The sequence below is a fragment of the Mastigoproctus giganteus genome, chromosome 4 (assembly GCF_048544385.1).
Source record: "Mastigoproctus giganteus isolate SK-2022 chromosome 4, ASM4854438v1, whole genome shotgun sequence".
NCBI classification, from domain to species: Eukaryota; Metazoa; Arthropoda; class Arachnida; order Uropygi; family Thelyphonidae; genus Mastigoproctus; species Mastigoproctus giganteus.
In genome coordinates this window covers 45,832,228-45,851,694 of record NC_143578.1, presented here as the reverse complement: position 1 = coordinate 45,851,694, position 19,467 = coordinate 45,832,228, and the positions used below count along the sequence as shown (strand labels likewise).

General features: G+C 38.4%; 1 protein-coding gene across 3 annotated transcripts in view; it reads left to right on the top strand.

Annotated features, from left to right (window-relative positions):
- LOC150086692 (ATP-dependent chromatin remodeler CHD5-like) overlaps positions 1-19,467 on the top strand; it is a 683,856-nt gene that overhangs the window by 512,689 nt on the left and 151,700 nt on the right. For all 3 annotated transcript variants that reach the window (XM_090372691.1, XM_090372693.1, XM_090372692.1), the window contains one exon: positions 9,530-9,761. In XM_090372691.1, coding sequence (XP_090228817.1) covers positions 9,530-9,761 — 232 coding nt within the window. The remainder of the gene's footprint in view (positions 1-9,529; positions 9,762-19,467) is intronic.

Sequence of the window (19,467 nt, the reverse complement as noted above, 5' to 3'; positions counted from 1 at the left end):
TCTCTCTCTCTCTCTCTCTCTCTCTCTCTCTCTCTCTCTCTCTCTCTCTCTCTCTCTCTCTCTCTCTCACTCTCTCATATAACAAGACCACTGTGTTACTAAACATATTATTTATTCCTATTATCTATATAGTATCAGAATAATGAATGGAATTATAAAATGCAAAAATCTTAAAACTGTTTCTTGACATAGTTCCCAAAAATATTGAGTGTTGCAAGAACAGCACTACCACATTTATCTAATTGTTATGGAACTGACAACCATATAACTCATTATTTGGAAAAGTGAAAGTGTCAGAGAAAACCCAGAGAGCAAAATTTTAAGTTATTTCAGTTATAAGAGGCACTTAAAATTAAACAAATATATAGTTATTTTCAATCAAATATCATGTGTACTTGGATATGATATTATTTATGTATGAATAATTACATGAATTCCAAAATATATGTGTTTTAAAGATGAAGAAACAATAAAACGAAAAGTAAAAAATAAAATGATAATTGTTTGAATTGATAATTCATTTTAAAAATAAAAGTTTGCAAGTGTTGTCTCTTCTTGTTCTAAATATTTTTAGAACAAAATGAAGCATGATCAGTTGACTGAAACCTTCCATGTGAGTCACATTGGAAGGAGATAGCAGGGTCACAGGCTTCTTCTTTTTTATTTTCAGACGAATTAGAATTATTTCTTCATCTATAATTTCTTGATTTTGTTTCTTGTGAACCAGTCTTTCACACCAGGTTCATCTACACCAGGGGTGGCCAACGAGTTGATCGCAGATTTAATTTTGGTCAATCACAACGAATTTTAAATATATAGTCATCCCTCGATTTGTGCAATGAAATTTTTGATTTGGTAGATCGCAGCACATTTTGAAGGAAAAAAGTAAATCGCATCACAAATTAAGTTGGCCACTCCTGATCTACACCATCAGAATCTTCTATTTGCTGTGATTTAGTGATCAGATGTTGAATCAGGGTCTGGCGGATTTAACAGTTTTGTCAAAACTAGCCACATTTTCTACCAAGGTTTTGGAAATAATGAAGTTATAAGAGGTGCTTAAAATTAAACAAATATATAGTTATTTTCAATCAAATATCATGTGTATTTGGATATGATATTATGGTCCTATTTCAAATAAAATAAAGGCTACCCCATATTTGAACCAATTTTATTATTATTATTACCACCACTAGCCATATGGTGCAAGGAAGCCTGAGGCTTATGCTGCACCAGCCAAAAAAAATTTGAGTACCCTGAGAGAGAGAGAGAGAGCAGAGAATCACCAAAAAAGAGAAGAATGATGATATCCAGCTCAGGACCCTGGGTGTGCCAAGCCAAAGCTTTAAAACTGAACCAGGATGCATGTGATGAAAAAACATTTTCTACTAGTGGGGACTAGCTGGATAGATGGAGGATGAGGTATGATATTTGGCAAAGAAAGATGACTAGGAAATAATTTTTAGGAAATGCCCCTGCCATTCTAAAATTTATGAGAAATTTTGAAAAATTATTAAAGAAGGCAATTTCTCTCGTAAAATTTTTAATTATGGCAAAACTAGTCTCTATTATAAAATTGAAATTGTGCTAAATCAAACCTTGGCTGTTGAAGCAGAAGCTACATGATACAAGAAAATCAGAGAACACTTATCTGTTCTGGCTATAGGCAATGCTGGTGGAACTTTTAAGTTCTCATTAATGGCTGTAGGAAAATCTGCAATATTAACAGAGTTTAAAAATTTTAGCAATATCAATTATTTTCCAGTGTATTACCATCATCAAAAAAATTGCTTCTATGGGCTCTCACTTATTTCAAAAATAGTTCCTAAACCAATTTGTTCATAAAGTGAAAAAATTTCTTAAGAGTCAAAATCTGAACCCCCCCTCCCCCATGGTTCAAGGAAGCCTACGACTTATGCTGCACCAGACAAAAAAATAATAATAATAAAAATAAAATAATCAGAAGAAGAAAAAAATCTTCTTCAAGAGGAGTGTTTCCATTTACAATGGGTTTCCTCGGCCTACAAGTTATTTCTTGTTAGGAATTTTTTCCCGCCATAAAGTGCAGTTCAAGGTGTCTTGGTCGGTTAAGCCTCGGGCTGTCATGCACTCCCGTACTCCATCCATCCCTGTCCTCCTAGGTCTTCCTCTTCTCCTTCTTCCAGGAGGTATCGATCCCAGGATAGCCTTTGGATATCTGTTTTCTTGCATCCGTTTTACATGTCCATACCATGTTAGATGCTTTTCTTTGATGGTGTCAATAATAGTCTTTTTCACTTCCATTTTTTCTCTTATGTCTTCATTCCATTTTCTGTCTCTTCCAGAAGTTCCTGCTGAGCGTCTCCAAAAATCCATTTCTGTGGAGAGCAGTTTGTTTTCTGCTCGCCTATTCAATGTCCAGGTTTCCGCTCCATACAATAGAAGACTTTGTACAATCGTTTGAAACATAAGTTTATTTGTTTTATTTAGGATATTTTTGCTCCACAGAACAGAGTTTAACATGCCGATAGCCTTTCTGCCGTCTGTAATTCTCTTATTGATCTCTGCTTGGGATGATCCATCACTTTGTAAGATTGATCCTAAATATTTGAATTTATCGACTTGTTTGATTTTAAAATCTGCAATATTTAGAACGTGTCCTGGCCCTGAAGACAACATTTCAGTCTTGCTAAAATTGAGTTTTAGACCCCATTGTTTATATTCCTCAAACTATTGACGACATGCATACTTTGCATCTTCTAAGTCTTGTGCTATCACCACCTGATCATCTGCAAAAAGTAAATTGTGAATATAGGTGTTCTTATTAATCGGCAATCCCATTTTATTACATTTTTTTTACCAGGATCTTAGGCAGATGTCAATATAAATTTTGAAAAGTGTTGGTGACATGCAACAACCTTGTAATAAGCCTTTTGAAGTGTGGAATTCAGGTGACAAAGCTGATCCCACTTTAATTCTGCATCTATTATTCCTGTAAATTGCAGGAATAATAGATGCAGAACAACTGATTAACATTATTAAGTTAATCAGTTGTCCATCAATATTTGCCTCTTTCAGTGCTTCCCATAAGAGTTTTCTTGGAACATTGTCATATGCTTTTTCAAGGATCTGTTGTACTGTTGAGATATGATCTATACATGACCTCCCAGCTGAAAAACCACTTTGTTCTTCTGATACCTCGATTCAGGCTTCTAAATGGTTCCTGATCCATTTTCCAAGGATCTTTAACAGTGGGTTCAGGACTCATATTCTTTGTAATTTGAACAGCTTTTCCGATCGCCCTTCTTATAAATTGATGTAATATATCCTGTTATCATTTCTTTCGGTATTTCTTCTCCTCTCAATATACTATCCAACAGTTTTTGTATCAGAACAGCCACTCCTCTTCCTCCATATTTCAGAAGTTCCATGTAAACTCCTCCAGGTCCAGGTGATTTGCCATTCCTTCCTTCCTTTAGCAGGAGTTCCACTTCCCTAACAGAAACTTTTAAGCCCAAGTCTTCTACACCAAAATCCTCCATTGTCTTGAACTCTTCCCGGCCTTCTTTTAAAAGTCCTTCATAGTACTCTGTCCAGTCTTTCAAAGGTATTAATTGCAAACCAGCATTGTGTTTATGTTTATTCTGTTTTCTCAAATCTTTAAGGACCTTCAACGATTCCGCTGATTGCTTGAAGCCCAATTTGCTATTAATAGTTGCACATTTCCTTTCCCATTCTTCATTTTTCGGTTCTACTACCAACCGATTGGCTATTTTCTTTTTTTCAACATAAATGTTCCTATATGCATCATTCCTATCACCCAGTCATTTCTGATATGCAAGTTTCTTTTCCTCTACAGCAGCTCTTACTCTGTAATCCAGGTCTTTTTTGGTCCTTGGCTCTTCTTTTTGCCTAGGATTTCATGAGCTATTTTTTTAACAGTATTTTTTAAATATTCGTAGATTTCTTCAGTATTACCTTTTATCGCTATGTTAATTGCAGCATCCAGTCTTTGAGTGAAGTTGTTTCTAATACTGTCGTCCTGGAGTAAGTCAATGTTAAATTGATCCACTTGTAGCATTTCTCCTTCCCTGCATTGTTGGTTGTCCACACATATTTTCTTAATCCAGTTCCACCTCAGTGTTGTTTTAACAAGAAAATGGTCAGATCCACATTCAGCTCCTCTATAAACTCTGACATCTTTCAATACATATGTCCGTGAATGTTTTGAAATAATGTAATCTATAACTGACCTAATTTATCTTGTCTCCTGTGACCAAGTATATTTATGGATATCCTTGTGTTGGAAAAATGTGTTGTTTATTCTCAAGTCGAACTGTTCACAAAGATTGCATAGTCTATCTCCGTTGTCATTCCTCTCTTTCTCTCCAAATCTTCCAATAACTTTGCTATTTTGTTCAGTTCCTACTCTTGCATTGAAATCTCCCATTAGAAATATCTCTTTGTTCTTAGGAATTTTTTCTATTAGTTCTCTCAAATCCTTCCAAAATTCAACCTTCAAGGTATCGGCAGTGTCATTAGTCGAGGCATATATTCCCAAAATACATATTTCTCTCCCGTATATTTTCAGTTCCAATGAGATTATTCTTTCATTAATAAATTGCCAGTTTTTGATGTTGTGTCTCAATTTCTTTTTAACAGCAATAGAAACTCCTGCTTTTGCTCTTTCACTCTTATCAACTCCACTCCAAAAATGGTAGTATTCTCCCATTATTTCCTCTCCACATCCCTTTTTCTTTGTCTCTGATAACACGACGTCTAACTTGAATTTTTGCAGTTCATCCGAAAGAAAGTTTCTTTTAGTTGAAAGGCCTTGAATATTCCAGCATCCCAAAATCATAGTCCTTTTCCGTTTGCTGAGTCGTTTCCGAAAGTGCAGTCCATTTTCATTCTCACTTGTAGGTCGTTTAGCATTTGTGTATTTTTTACACTGAACAAGGAGCTAGCCCATTGCAGCAACCCCCAACCTGGAGGGCCAGGGTATCTCTCTTAGTCTGGCCCCTACCCTTTGACCTGTCCGGCTTGGGAGGCCCTAGGTGCCTCCGTAGCCAGGTGGGAAGGAGCAGCAGTGTATAACACACGCTTCTTGATTAGACCGGGGTTTGAGCCCGGTCTAATCTAACCTCTTAAGCACTTCTTCTAACTTATTTTCAAAAGTACTGATTGTCTTTTCCTTTTTGGTTTCTCTTGCATTTGTAATGTTCATTATTTAAACATCAAAGGAAAACTGAATGAGTGGGAAAAAAGAGGAAAGAACTGAAAATTCAAGGTTGATGAATTAAGAGGGTCCAGTTGTGGTGTTACTACAGTAGAAGCTCTATATAACAACCCCCCTAGGGAAATGAGAGAAAACCGGTTGTTATATCTGAAGGACGGTATATCGATCGTTCATAAAATCAGAAACAAAACAAGTAAAAGCTTGAAAATTTAATGTAATTCTGCTAATACAATATAGTATAATTTTATTTATAATATGTACAAACCCTAGGGGCGCCTCTGTAGCCAGGTGGGAAGGAGCAGCAGTGCGTAGCACACGCTTCTTGATTAGACCGGGGTTCGAGCCCATCACCACCAAATATGGAGGATGCGGAAAGGTCAGGGAATGACCACCACATATCCCAGAGCAATATGGCCTTAGTTGCTAATGCTCCTAAAAACAACAACAAACAAACCCTAGGGGCTCACATCTGGTGAGCATGGACTTGGCACACCCAGGGTCCTGAGCAGGCGTCTCCGTAGCCAGGTGGGAAGGAGCAGCAGTGCGTAGCACACGCTTCTTGATTAGACTGGGGTTCGAGCCCGTCACCACCAAATACGGAGGATGCGGAAAGGTTAAGGAATGACTACCGCATATCCTGGAGCAATGTGGCCTTAGTTGCTAATGCTCCTAAAAAACAAAAAACAACCCAGGGTCCTGAGCTGGATATCATCATTCTTCCCTTCCTTGGTGATTCCCTTCTACTTTTGACCCCCCCCCTCTCTCTCTCTCTCTCTCTCATACACACACACACACACACACACACGCACACACTTCAATGGTAGAGCATGTTTTAAAAGAGAATTATGGAGGTGTGCGATAGCAGTTATTTCACTTTTGCAGTTAGGCTGCACTTTAAAAACTGACGTAAGAGTTCTAATCGTTGATGAGCATGTTTCACTGAAACTTCTTCAACCACAGTAGGTTCCTCATCTTCATCACTACAAATTTCAGAATCTTCCCTTATGTCTGCAGTGAGTTCCTCTTCATTCATGTATATCCTGAAACATTTAATGTCTGCATCCACTTTTGTGTAATCTTTGAAGCTTAAGTTTTCCTGTAAGTTTAGGTGATGGCACATGCACTCAAATATTTCTTTCCTATTATTGGACTTTTCTTAACAATTAAGAGGAAGAAACATGCAAAACTTCACACATTGCATCATTCAAAGCATTAAATCTGGCATGTTTGAAGTAGTTGCCGATCACTTTTTCATCAACTTCATCCTAAAACATAAATTTATTGCCTGCAGGATGTCAATTTTGCATTGAATTTTGCTTTCAAGACAGCATAATTTTGTTTAATGGCATTCTTCAGTAGTGTTTCTTAAAACAGTGGATTACACCTTGATCAAGTGGCTGAAGAACTGACATCATATTTGATGGTAGGTACTTGACAGTGATTGCATGTAGATCGTTTACTTGACAATGAGGGGTGCAGTTATCCACAAACGGCAAAATTTTCTATTCTTCTTACTCATCCTGTGATTTAAGTCTCTGATACATTCATTGTAGATTTGTAATGTCTTCAAACTTTAAAACATCGAGGCTTCTGAACATTCCCAATTATTAAAAGAGGAAACTTCTCTGTGCCAGAAATGTTTGCTTCTAGGAGAACTGTAATCCATCACTTGGCCTTTTTTCTGTCACTGCATTTCTTGCCTTTAAATGTGTGTTTATCCAATATAAATTTAAAAAGAGTCCAGTTTCATCAGCATTGAAGATGCCATTGCAGTTTTATGTCAGCAAAACATAAATAATTTTCTTTCTATTCCTTTGTAGGATCAATGTCCATGGCTGCACTTTCACCACATATTTTTTTGAAAGACAGGCCATGACAGGTCTTAAATTTCTGGAACCATCCATCTGAACTTTTAAATTCTTCAATATCCATTCAATGTGCAAATGGTCAATGATGATGCGTGCAAAGGAATGTTTTTTTTGCACGCATCATCATTGACCATTTCAAAAGTACCCTTTCAAGATCCAGATACTTCACCTTTTGTGCTTGATCCTATACAGTGCAACAGATTTCTCTAAACTTTCAGAATAGTGAACAGAGTACTCTTGGGAATGTCAAACTGTTTGGTAGTGTCAGTCTTAGAATGCACACTGTTATCTACAGCTTGCAAAATCCAAATTTTATCTGCAATTGGCAAAGCTATCCTCTTTCTTGGATCCATACCAGTAAACATACGCTCTAACTAATGAAATTAACTTCTAGCCGATGTTCATTTCATTACCACACTGTGAGAAAAGAACATGGGAAATCTTAAAAACTAATTTCTCATGGTCAAGCTGCAAGTTCATCGATTACTTCAATGTATTTGAAGCATTTTGTCATTTCTAAATGCAAATATTGTAATAAAAAAGTAAAAATTCAGATTAAGAGGTAGAAATTTATGGTCATTATGGAGAAATCCTTTTATTTTCAATGTCGTTATACTGAATGTAAAATAGCATTACGTTAATTAAAAATTGACCTGGACCAACCACACACGACTTTATAACATTTTGGAAATGTAAAAAGAGGGTCGCTATAAAGAGCTTCAACTGTATTACTTTTTAATGTAGTTCTATTATTAGCATTAGCATTAGTAGAGGCATATGATGCAAGAAAGCAAGCTTATGCAGCATCAGCCAAAAAAAAAAAAAAAAAAAAAAAAAACCCTTCCACTTCACCCCTCCGTTTGTTCAAAATACCTGTCCAGCTAAGCCTTAAATTTATTTAGGCTATCAACTTCCACAACAAGAGATGGAAGTCTGTTCCACCAACCAACTATCTGCTGGCTCTATTATCTTATTATACTGTTTTAAAAGATCAGTCGATTAAAAAAAATCTTTATAGATACAGTAAACCCCGCTATTCACGGTATCTGTATTCCCGTATTCACGGTCACTGATTTAATATAAAATGAAACCTAAAAAAATGTGAATTTTAAAGCGCAGTGAACATTTTCTGCCATAAAAACACATGGACATGGCTAAAATTATCTTTCCTGGTCAAAACAGCGCTCAAGTGAGTCGGGGGAGAGGGGTGACAAAATATGACAAGTTCATAACACAAAGTATGTGTTATGCGCTTGTCATGGAAGGTTTCGTCGTTTGCTTTTAATTTATATGCTTATAAACTGAATAAATTTATCAATTTAAAATTGATATGCTTACAAAAGTGATAAATCTACCATTTTGCAGTGTAAAACAGACTCTTTGGAGTGTGTTAATGGAAGAAAGTGACTTTATTGTGGACAAGTTCTTTCTAACCCGTACAAAAATATGGCTGCGAATAACAAGGGAAATGTGAAAAGATCAAAGAAGGTGATAACATTAGCGAATAAAATTGAGTTATTAGATAAAATTTCTAATGGTGAAAGTGTCTCCTCAGTGGCAAAACATTATAAAATCAATGAGTCAACGGTACGATCAATCAAGAAATCGGAAGAAAAAATCCGCCGTAGTGTCCATGAAAACACGCTAGTTGCTTCAAAAATTTGCTCTGTAACTCCTGACGTTAAATTAGAAAAAATTGAAAATGCTTAAAATCTGTGGATAGAAGACCAAACTCAAAATAAAATTCCGTTAAGTTCACTCATCATTCGTGAAAAGGCAAAACTCCTTTATCAACACTTTAGCGAAACTGGTGATAGCACTGGCGAGATACGTTTTTTAGCTAGCAAAGGCGCTGGTTTGAAAGATTTGTTTGAAATATCTAATAAATATTACATTTAATATTAAATTGTTTCTTATTTTCATTTCGATGCCATATGCTTGCATTTCGCTATGTGCTGTCTATGTACATAGTCATATTATGAAGGTACCTATAATACATACATAGACAAAATTTTAGACTAGTTTTTCTTATATATTTCATACTTTGGAACGGAACCCCTTTATTACTATGGGAACCATAACTCAGTATTCGCGGCATTTCTGAGGAACGTAACCCCCCACGAATAGCGGGGGTTTGCTGTAAATTGTTTTCTACTGACACAATGCTCTAAAATAACTTAACTAACTTAAATTTTGTATAAATAAATTATGTTAAATTTTATTTGTAACTGTTCTCCACTGTATTTATGGCAATTTCAACGTCTTGTATATTATTTTTCCTTTGATAAACTTTGTTAGGATTTAAACTTGTTTATCTGACACTCAGAGTGTCAGATAAAGTCTCGGGACAAATTGTGTGTGTATGCGTGTGTGTGTGTGTGTGTGTGTGTGTGTGTGTGTGTGCATATTTATTTATTATTATTATTTTTTTTTTTTATTTAAGGAGCCTGAGACAGAAATTTTGAAACAAGAAGTAGAATCTGCTGATCCAGCTTATTGGGAAAAGCTGCTAAGGCACCATTATGAACAACAGCAAGAAGATATGGCTAGAACCCTAGGAAAGGGAAAGCGTGTTCGTAAACAGGTTAATTATAATGATGCTATGGGACCACAAGATGACTCTACTTGGCAAGATAACCTCTCGGATTATAATTCAGATTTTTCAGTTCCATCAGGTATTAAATTTATTTATTATTATTATTTTTTAAAACATAACTTTTTGATAGCAAACTAAAATGTGTGTTACAGTTAAAGAAAAAAAATTGCAAGTTTTCATATGATAGCTACAGATTAGTCATTTCAGGAATATGTTTGTAGATCCTTTTTTCATGTACAGGCTCTGGGAAATAGTATGTAGATTTGTGCTTTGGAGGTCACTTCATTGTATCCATTAATTTACAAATTGTGCCTTCAAAATTTTCCAACATTTTACCTTTTTTTTTTTTTTTTTTTTTTAAATGGAAACCACAAATATGAAAGGTATTATAACCTGTAGTACTTAGTACGCCGCGTGGGTTCAAGGTTGAGAAGAAGAAAGAAGATGCTTTTGGCATTAGGCTTCAATTCAATATCTGTAGGCGCCTCCGTAGCCAGGTGGGCAGGAGCAACAGTGCATAGCACACATTTCTTGATTAGACCGGGGTTCGCGCCTGTGACCACCAAATACGGAGGATGCAGAAAGGTCAGGGAATGACCCCCGCATATCCCCAGAGCAATATGGCCTTAGTTGCTTAATGCTCCTAAAACCCAAATAACAAACAACAATTTCTGTAGATTGTAATTTTCAGGAAATATATGTGAAGCAGGGTTGTTCCAGAAAACAGAAGTTGAAGGAAGAAATGAGAAAGGAAAAAAAAAAATTGTTTTTGTAAGTTTGTAGTTGGATAGTAAAAGTGTGCTGACTGGTTGTAGCCCAAGTTTGGACTGGTTTGAAAGAAAGAAGGGGAATTATAGAAGCCAAATCAGAAGGACGTGTCACAGAAAGTGAACATCTATGGGGGGGGAGAAACAGAAAGACTTTGTAAGAGATGGGTCATTGATTAACCTAAGTGCCCTCCTTTGAATGGGATCTAGAAGTCTGAGAGAGAAGTTATGGGGGCACAGTCCCAGATGTGGAAACAATATTCTCTAGTAGGGCAGATTTGAGATTTGTCCAGAGTAAGAAGCTTGTTTAGAAGAAAAGTAATGCCTAGAGTGAAAAATAAAATGCAGTTTTTTAGATGCAGAGGAAGCAATATTTATGAAATGCTTTTGCTAAGAGAGAGAGAGAGAGAGAGAGAGAGAGAGAGAGAGAGAGAGAGAGAGAGAGAGAGAGAGATTGGAAGTCAAGGTAATCCCTAATAGAGATATATGATCTTGTGTAGATATCTGCATGTCATCGAAGATTAGCACAGGAGCAGAAGAATCCTTTTTGCGAGATATATGACAGGACTGAGCACTGGAGAATTACCTGAAGATCAGCATTTAAGGAATAGATGGTGGATATTTGAGAGATTTAAGCTGTTTGTGTAAGGCAAGATTTCTAAATGGAAGGTGGAATGCAATGTACTATCATAAGCAAAACTGTATATAGGACTTCCATTCAATGGAAGAAGGTCATTAATATATAAGATGAAATAAGTTCAAGAAAGAACTGAACCTTGGAGAACACCAGAATTCACAGAGAAGTTAGTAGTAGTGGCATGTTATGCAAGAAAGCTTTCTTGCATAAGTTTTCTTGAAAGTAAAAAAGCTTATGCAGCATCAGCCAAAAAAAAAATTTACAAAACAATTCCCTCTAAATGTTTGTCCAGTTCCTCCTTAAATTTATTTAACTTATCAACTTCCACAATGACAGATGGAAGTTTGTTCCAGCAATTCATCACCAGCTGGCTAAAGGCAAATTTCCACACATATATTCTACATTAGAAGACAGAGCCATCTACCATTACCTGCAGTGAAGCTGTCAGAAAGAAAAATGGATGCCCGATTACGGCAAACCAGCCGACCAGGCTAGCCGGGTGGGTAAAGTGCCTGCCTGGCAACCCAAAGGTCGTGGGTTTGAATCCTGCCTCGGGCTTGGATCGAAGTACTGCAAAAACCTTGGGAGGCGCATTGTGGCCACAGAAGCCGATGCGCCAACAACTACAAAAAAAAAAAAAAAAGTTGGCAAACCATCAAGAGCAATTGCTTGAGTTTCACCAAACTTTTCCATTGAATTTGTCCATAGGTGGGTAACATATGCTAGTCTATCACCAGTGGATTGACATTGACGGAAGGGTTCAAGATAGTGGCAGTTAATGGATTTCTCGATTACTTTAGAAAGAGTAGAATTAAGTGCAATGGGACAATTGGATGGGAGGAACTGGCTGGATATGAACAAATTTCCAAACAGAAGGAAAAACACCAGTGGAATAAGAAAGTTTAAAAGGGCAACATAGAAGAGGAGTAAACTCAGCATCAGAGGCTTTGGGACCAAGTGGAGAAATACCATCAGGACTGCGTGCTTTCTTTTCATCAAGACTATTTGAAATTTTTCTGACATCTTTTTGGCAGAACACCGTGGGAGGCATTAAATGGAATGTACTGGGAATGGTAGAGGGTGGTTTAGCAAGATCATTAGTACAAGAGTTAGAAGAAAGTAGGTTACTAGCAGATTGACTTTATCTTTAGCTGAGATGTCAATAGAACCAAAGGCAAATTTCCGCACATCTATTCTATATCTGTCTTTCCTCAATTTGAATTTATGCCCCCTTAGGTTCGTAATCTGAACAAGTAGAAGAATCCCATCGTAATTCAGCGGGCTGAACCCATTCAAGGCCTTATGCACTTCGCAGATGCCTAGTCTCCAGCCGCTGCAATTTGCAGAACTTAAGCCTCTCTTGATAAGAGGATCCCTTCATTCCCCTCACCAATCTTATTGCCCTTCTCTGTACACCCTCAAGCAAATCTACATCCTTCCTAAAATGAGGCCACCAGACCTGTACGCAGTACTCAGAGCATGGCCTGACCATTGCCTTATACAGAGGGATAATCACCTCCTTTTCCCTGCTAGCAAAATTCCTATATATCATTGACAAAACCCCATGACCTGCCCTGGCAGCCTGTCAGAAAACTTCATATCTGACTGCACAATTACTCCCAGTTCTTTTTCATTTTCTACCACCTTAAGTGTAGTACCACCCAGTTGGTACGTTTCTCTGGGGTTACTTCTACCCATATGCAGTAATTTGCATTTGTAAATGTTAAACTTCAGTTACCACTTCTTAGCACACTGCCATTACTGTCATTAACAACCTGACAACCTTTGTATCATCTGCAAACCTTTACACTAAGCCTGATATACTTCATCAATATCATTAATAAATATAGAAAACAACAGTGGACCCAACACCGAACCCTGTGGAACTCCATTAATAACATTTGTCCACGATAAGCAGCACCCATTGATTACCACCATCTGTCTTCTCCCACTCAACCATCCTTTTATCCATTGTAGCAACTTAACCTTAATACCATTCTGCTCCAATTTGTACAGTAGTCTTCTATGTGCAACAGTATCAAAAGATTTCCTGAAATCCAGGTATATGATATTAAAATTATTTTTTGCATCCAGTTCCTTTGTAACCACATCATAATATACAATCAAATTTGTCAGACGACTTTCCCTAAACATACCCATGCTGTGTCTGAATTATTGCTGCAGTCTTGTCTAGATGATCATGCAATGCATCTTTAACCAGTGACTCCATTATTTTACCCTGAACAGAAGTTAAACTAACTGGTCTGTAATTACTCATGTCATCCTTTCTGAATTGGGGATACACTTGCACATCTGAAGTCCATGGGTACCTCCCCTTAGCCTATTTATGAGAGCATCTCTCATAAATAGGCTAAGTGTTTGCTTAGTTGCTTTGCCACATCCTTTAATATAGCCGGATAGATCCCATCCACCCCAGGTGCCTTTCGTATGTTTAACTTCAACATAAGTTGAAGTTTTAAAGAAAGGATTCAAAGAGTTCCAAGTACATGATATATTGAGGTTACACTGTATTTTGTAACTTTAAATAATATACATAGTTGTATCTGGTCGGTGTGCTGTAACTAGAACACTGGTATATTTCTTGTCATTGTCGTCACAGTGACAGTCATGTGACTACAAGCTTGATAATAATAATGATCTAAAAACTCAATCTGACAGTGAGAAACTTCCTAGAAGCAGCTATGACAAAGTACCACCAAGGTTAAGAACATCACAGCCAAACCGATTCCCATCAGGAGAGCAATCTTTCAGGAAAACGCCCTGAACCCACTACAGTACTGCTTAGCACTGAACCTGCTATCCACCGTGCTCAACAACAACAAGTATGGATATGCCCTTAAAGAAGGAAAGAAAAACCTGTACACCCTTTCCACCTAATGTACATGGATGACATCAAGCTCTATGCAATAACCAAGAATTGACTCTAGCAACTACTCCAGGTCACCGAAGAATTCAGCAATAATATCATGATGGAATTTAGTATAGACAAATGCAAAACTCATGGATTGCATCAGGAGAAATTAGTTGGCTGAAACTACTAGCTGCAGACTGATAAAGAGATTGAAGCAATGATAGGGGGGGGGGACCTACAAATATTTGGGGACAATGCAGGCTGAGGAATTAGAGAATAAGGAAAGGAAGACCTGCCTGACTGAAAAATACTATCAGAGATGCAGAAGCCTACTCAAAGCAAAGCTGATCGGAGGGAACACAATTTTTTTTTTTTTTTTTTTTATGTAAACCCCAAACACGAGAGGTATTAGAACCTATAGTACTTAGTACCGTGCTTGGGTTGGAGGTTGTGAAGACGAAAGAAGATATTTGTTGACATCGGACTTGAACTTCTGTAGACTGTAATTTTCAGGAAATACGTATGAAGGAAGGTTGTTCCAGAAAACGGCAGTTGAATGAATAAACGAGGAAGATGAAAAGTTTGTTCTGTAAGTTTGAAGTTGGACAGTAAATGGATGTTGGCTGGTGGCAGCACGTGTTCGGACTGTTTTGAAAGAGAGAGTGGGAATTATAGAAGCCAATTCAGAAGAACAGTACCCATGGAAGTATCTGTAGAAGAGGCATGCAGCAGAAACAGTACGTCTATGAGCAGCGAGTGGAGAGTCTCTGTTAGATATGAATCATTAATTAACATAACTGCCCTCTTCTGAATGGAATCAAGAAACCTGAGAGGGGTTTTGGGGGCACCACCCCAAATGTGGGAACAATATTCCATGGCAGGGCGGATTTTCGATTTATACAGAGTGAGCAGCTATTTGGAAGAAAAGTAAGAAAAGTAACGCCGAGAGTGAAAGAGAAAACCGAGTTTTTAGATGCAGAGGAAGCAATATTTGTAATGTGTTTGTGCCAAGAGAGATTAGAAGTCAGGGTAATCCCAAAAGAGATATCATTTTTCCTAGAAATCGGAGTGTCACTAAAGATAAGCTTAGGAGCAGAAGAAGCCTTTTTGCGAGATATAAGACAAGACTGAATTTTAGAAGGGTTGAAATCAACTAAGTTGTCTTTGCCCCACTGGAGAATTACCTGAAAATCGTCATTTAAGGAATTGGTAGCAGATTTTTGAGAAGTTAAAGCTGATTGAACAGGGCAGGGTTTCTCAAAATGGAAAGTTGAATGCAATGTGCTATCATCAGCAAAACTATGGATAGGATTTCCAGTCAAGGGAAGAAGGTCATTAATATCCAAGAGGAAAAGAATGGAGGAAAGAACTGAACCTTGGGGGACACCAGCATTAGTGGAGAAGTTAGAAGACAGAGAGCCATCTGCCATCAACCACAGTGTGCGATCAGAGAGAAAACTGGATAACCAATTACTAAAAACAGTTGGCAAACCATAAGATGGAAGCTTGTTTAGAAGACCTTTATGCCAAACAGGATTGAAAGCCTTTGAGATGTCAAGCAACTACTTGTGTTTCATCGAACCTTTCCATTGGATTAGTCCATAAATGGGTAACATAAGCCAGAACATCACCAGTGGATCAACACTGACGGAATCCATACTGGCAATCGTTGATCAGACGGAAGGTTTCTAGGTAGTTTAAGAGTTGGCGGTTAATTGATTTCTCCATTACTTTAGAAAGAGTAGAAGTTATTGCAATGGTACGATAATTGGATGGGAGTGATTTGTCACCGTTTTTAGGAACTGGCTGGATATGGGCAAATTTCCAAGCAGAAGGAAAAACACCTTTGGAATAAGAAAATGGAAAAAGGCGGCAAAGAATAGGAGTAAGTTCAGGAGCACAGGTTTTGAGAACAAGTGGAGAAATACCATTGGGACCTGGAGCTTTCTTAGCATCAAGATTCGTCAAAATCCTTTTGACGGAAGACCACAGGAGGCATTGAATGGAGCGTCTTGGGAATGGGGGGAGGTGTTTTACCAAGATCATTAATACATGAGCTGGAAGAAAAATGGGATGCTAGCAGGTCAACTTTATCCTTGGCTGAAGTGACAACAGAACCGTCTGGCTTGGACAAAGGTGGGAGCAGAGATGGGCAAAAGTTGCGGCCAATAGCTTTCGCAAGGGACCAGAATGCTCAGCTACCATTAGGGCAAGAAGCATGTTTTCTACTCTTAGCCTGTTCAAACTCTAGTTTGGACTGATTAATAACTGCTTTACAATTGTTGCGAGCTTTGGTGTAGGCAGAAAATGAAACTGAAGAATTAGAAACAAGCCAATTACGATATGCAACATTCTTCTCTTGAACAGCCTTAGCACATTTATTGTAAAACCAAGGTTTAGTTAAAGGACGAGATTTTAAAGTGGAGTGTGGGATAAAGGATTCCATTTCTGCAAGAATAATTTCACTGACACGATCTGAGCAAACGTTGAAATCAGAAGTTTTGAAACAGTAATCCGACCAAGGAAACGAAGAAAAGAAATCTCACAGGTCATCCCATTTTTCATTCTTGTAATGCCAAACAACGCGAGGTTGAGAATAGCCATGAGATAAAGGCTCCATTGGAGAAGAGACAATCACCAAGTTGTGATCTGAAGTGCCTAAAGGACCTCTCACTTCGACCGTGTACTTAGAAGGGTTGTTTGTGAGAAAAAGATCAAGCGTGTTGGCTGTATGATTAGGATTGTCCGGTATTCTTGTGGGTAAATGAACAATCTGTGCAAGGTCATTAGTAATTGCAAAAACTTCAGCATCTCGACCAGCTGTGTCGGTGTGACTAGAAAACGGAAGCCAGCTGGAGTTGTGAACATTAAAATCACCAAGGAAAATAACCTCTCTGTTGGGAAAGTTGGACTGGAGAAAGTCAAATTGCGAAGAGAGGAAGTCAAAAAGCTCCAAGTGATTAGTGGAGTTGGGAGAACAGTAGAGACAACAGATGAATTTTACACAATGAAGTAGAGAGATTTTAAGCCTGAGAAGATCAAAGAGAGTAGATTCTGACAGGGAATATCAGAATGGACATATGCACAAGTACCACCTTTGAGGTGAAAGGAATCATACAGTGAATAATTTGGACATCTGAGATGGGCAGTAGTTGAATCAACCAATAACTGAGATTCTGTCAGAAAAAGTACATGAGGTTTGGCAGACTGAAAGTGGAAATGGACATCGTTAAGATTAGAATTGAGACCACGTATATTTGTGAAATGAATTAGGAAATGCTTGGGAGGTTTAGATCTTTTTGTGGATAATCTTGCTCTATTAGTTTGACAATTCATGGTGTATCCAATAGTAAGAAAAAGTGGGTGGGACATGCTGTATGAAGTAATGAAATTTTTGGATATGGCGTACACATGTTAAGAATATACCCAGATCCTTGACACAGTGTGGCCTCAATAATGCACCCCGCATACACGCTACTCGGACTCCCTCCAGTCACTATGTGGCAGAGTAGAGATAGCAAGATTATACACTAGATGATCCGGAAGACTCCTAGAGAGTTATCAACAGGTTTGGTCCGGTGTACTAACTATCTGCCGGCCTGCGAACACCGTTTTAGAGCTGTACCCTCGAATTGTAAGGAATATTGGATCTCACCACGATGTTCATCATAACCTCAAGAGTCATCAATCATACTGCATGATGGAAGAGATAGGAAAGGGTTGACCAGAACCTAGCTCTAGAAACTCAACATGGGTTCCACCACTTAAAGCCTCCAGGCGCCTCCATAGCCAGGTGGGAAGGAGCAGCAATGCATAGCACACGCTTCTTGATTAGACTGGGGTTCGAGCCCATCACTACCAAATACAGAGGATGCGGAAATGTCAGGGAATGACCACCGCACATCCCGGAGCAATATGGCCTTAGTTGCTAATGCTCCTAAAAACCAAACAAACAACAACAACAACTTCAAGCCTCCAATAAGCAAAGTGGTGGTATTGCACCAGTTGATGAGTCATCTACCACCTAGTACTGGCTGGTAACATAGAGTGGTGGCATTCCTCCATGTGGTGTGGGCGCCACACCTAGACCCCTGCTTACGTTGGTTGACACCTCGGTGGTCACCCACCATGTACTTGTGCATGGCGGCTATATCCAGGATTACTAATAGTTCCACCATTGTGAAAGCGCAAGTAGAGGATTTGGCTGTCACAGATCATCTGGACTTTGCCGAAATTGGGTCCACTTGACTTGAGTGTAACCCAAATATCAGTTCCATCAGTGTTTTAGACTCCCAGGTAGCAAGTGCAGCTTGTCTGGCATATCTGAGAGAATGTCTGTGAAATTCCTATGCAGTCCAAATGTTAACATAATCCTTTAGATCAGGAGTGGCCAACTTAATTTGTGATGTGATCTACTTTTTTCCTTCAAAATGTGCCACGATCTACCATCTCAAAAATTTCATTGCACAAGGTGCACAAATCGAGGGATGACTGTATATTTAAAATTCCTTGTGATCGACCGAAATTAAATCCGCGATCGACTAGTTGGCCATCTCTGCTTTAGATCATAGATTGGACTAGCACCGAACTGGAGGATATCACGAGAAGGACAATGATGACCAAGACACGATAACACCACCCAAAGTCATCTATGGAGAGACTGACAGTTAGCTCGGAAAGAAGGAGAAAGGGGCCTGATAGACCTCATTAAGCAACAGAAAACAGCGATAGCTAACCTGAAGGATTACTTGCAGAAATCACAGCAGCACTCTACCAGACCATAAGGAAGACAGACAAGTGGCATACCCCACTCAGCTTAAGCGAGGAGTCTCCTCCTGCCCAGGTACAAACGAAGCTAGAAAAATAGGCAAAGAGGACACTCCATGGTAGACACTACTGTGACCTTCATAAAGATCACATAGATAAAATGTTCTCCAATGCATGGCTCACAAGTGGGGAACTACCAGTTGATCAAAGAAAGTGTACTGTATTATAAATACAATCCCCAGGCAGTACTAAAGACCCTAACCCCAAACTATACTGGAACCGCTCCATAATAACGGACAAGACAATCCCGCACAACAGATCAGACATAACCCTTGTCCACAAAAAGGAAAGGCTACCTATCTGATTGGCATAGCGGTGCCCAACTCTGGAAACCTACAGAAAAACCATGAGGAAAAGATCAGGAAGTACATGAACCTAAGACACAAGATCAAAGAGATTCATATGCAACAAGTAACGATCATCCTGATAATTGTGTCAGCCACCGTTGTTGTGCAAAAGACCCTACATAACAGCCTAGCAGCAATAGGTCTCCCAGAGAACACCTACAAGGAACTCCAGAAAGTTGCAATCCTGAACACCTGTAGGATAGTCAGAGAGTTCCTTGACCAACAGTAACACCATACATAACAACCACCCTGTGTAGTTGGTAACAGTACCTATCACAGAGTGGAACCCTCACTCAGGAGAAATAATATAAGAGCAAACAACAATAATAATAATA